Source organism: Octodon degus, unplaced genomic scaffold (genome assembly GCF_000260255.1).
Source record: "Octodon degus isolate 3935 unplaced genomic scaffold, OctDeg1.0 scaffold00033, whole genome shotgun sequence".
Lineage (NCBI taxonomy): Eukaryota > Metazoa > Chordata > Mammalia > Rodentia > Octodontidae > Octodon > Octodon degus.
The window spans coordinates 369,449-371,333 of NW_004524609.1; the positions used below are offsets into that span (position 1 = coordinate 369,449).

General features: G+C 39.7%; 1 protein-coding gene across 1 annotated transcript in view; it reads right to left on the reverse strand.

The window, feature by feature from the left end:
- The window catches only part of Nsf (N-ethylmaleimide sensitive factor, vesicle fusing ATPase), a 140,051-nt gene extending 138,806 nt beyond the window's left edge, over positions 1-1,245 (reverse strand). Inside the window, exon 1 of the mRNA XM_023714108.1 lies at positions 1,163-1,245. Coding sequence (XP_023569876.1) covers positions 1,163-1,245 — 83 coding nt within the window. The remainder of the gene's footprint in view (positions 1-1,162) is intronic.
- Positions 1,246-1,885: the final 640 nt, after the last annotated feature.

Genomic DNA, 1,885 nt, shown 5'->3' on the forward strand with positions numbered 1-1,885 from the left:
GTCAGTGTCTGACATGAGGATGAGTCACGGCCATTGCTTCACCAATGTGCTCTCTGTGAAAGCTTGAGAAAATGTTTTTTCTCTCCATGTGACTCTCCCCAGGCCCACTTCACATCATCGAACACATTCCTCTGTGGCTCCATAATCTTCTTGATCAGAAAATTTGGAGCATAACCGAGTTACATGTTGTTACAGTTCAGGTTCTCCTATGTCCTGAGTCTTCACTGACCTTGAAAGGGTAGGACCAAAATGTTGGCTGACCGTGCAGCCCTTCCTTTTCTCCAGTTTTGATCTGCTAACTTAGGTTGTTAACCCTCCAGAAGAGAAGCTAATTATCAACCTGCAATACATGCAGTTCGGTTTACCCTATCTGTCGAAATATCAAACATTTTGGCGAGACCCTATCTCAAAAAGCCAATCAACCAAATAAATAAAAATGAAAAGGACTGGGAATGCAGCTCAGTCTAACAGCATTCACCTAGCACAGACAAAGTCCTGAGTTCAATCCCCAGTACCCAAAAACATTTGTATTTGTTATATATCTTCTAATTTCTATGTCTCTCAGATTATCACAGTAATAATAATCATTAAACTTTATTAAGAATTTATTAATCTCCTAAGCACCTTGCTATCTGACTATCCGACAAAGATAATATCTTTCCCGTTTTACAGATCAGGATATAGACACACAGAGATAATAATCACTTCATCTACGATCACCCATTTTATAACTGGCAAAGCCATAATCCAAACTGAGACAATCTGACTCCAGAGTAAAACACCTAACAACTGTGCTGTAATTCAGGTAACTGGGATGTTTAGTTCTAAGAAAATAAATTAAAAGTTATATACAAAAAGAGACATGTGGTTTTAGAAATGTATTTAACAAAATTTGACAAAGTAATGTTTAAATATATAACTCATACTTTCATTTTCTTTCTTTTCTTTTTTGTGGTACTTCATTTTCTAACTTAGCAAAAACAACAGAAAAGTAATTCTTAAAACATGACTCTCTGAAAGTTCCTAAAGTACTACTCGGCAGGTTAAAACAAAACAGAGCCAGGGATATAGCTCAGGAGCGCAATACAGGGCCTGCCTGGCAAGCACAAGATTCTGAGTTTGATTCTTGGTATCCCCCTAAAAAAAGAAAATAGATACTCACTGGCTGGACTGAAAATCCTTTTCATTCACAACTGCACAGTTGGTTAAAGATAATTCATCTGTAGGACATCTTGCAGCTTGCATACTCTACAAAAGCCAATGATACAGAAAATAAAATTAAGTCATAGTTTATACCTTAACACAGCCCAGTGGCTTGAATCAACAGTGGTACATGCATGCCTGTCCCATCAAAGGACTTGTACTACTGGGTAGTACAAACAGATCTAACTACTTTTTTTTAATGAAATTAGGACAGGGTCTACATGGTACACAGGGTCTCAACACGTAGATTAAACTCACAGTGATTCTCCTGCCTTCAGCCTCCAAGTGCTGGCATTACAGGCACGTGCACCCAGTCTCCATCGCCGGCTCAGCATGCCCCACAGGCGGGGCTGGCACAGCTGCTGTGCTCTGCCTAAGCTGGCGCTTTAGCTTGCTGAGCTATCTGGAGGCCCCACATCTAATTACTTTTATCAGTCTTTTTACTTATAAAATTAATAAAGAGCCACCCAATGGGAGGTCATGCACATACCACTGATAGTTCAAGCCACCCAACAGCACAATAGACAAATTACAGCACCGTTGTAAACATGTTAAATAATATTTATGCCTCCCTGTTCTCCACAAATGCTGCAACAAACATATCATTGCTTTGACTCCTCGTATCTCTTCTCTGTGGTAGCGGCAAACCCTTCCTCTGGAAGACTGATCCTCCATCATTTCA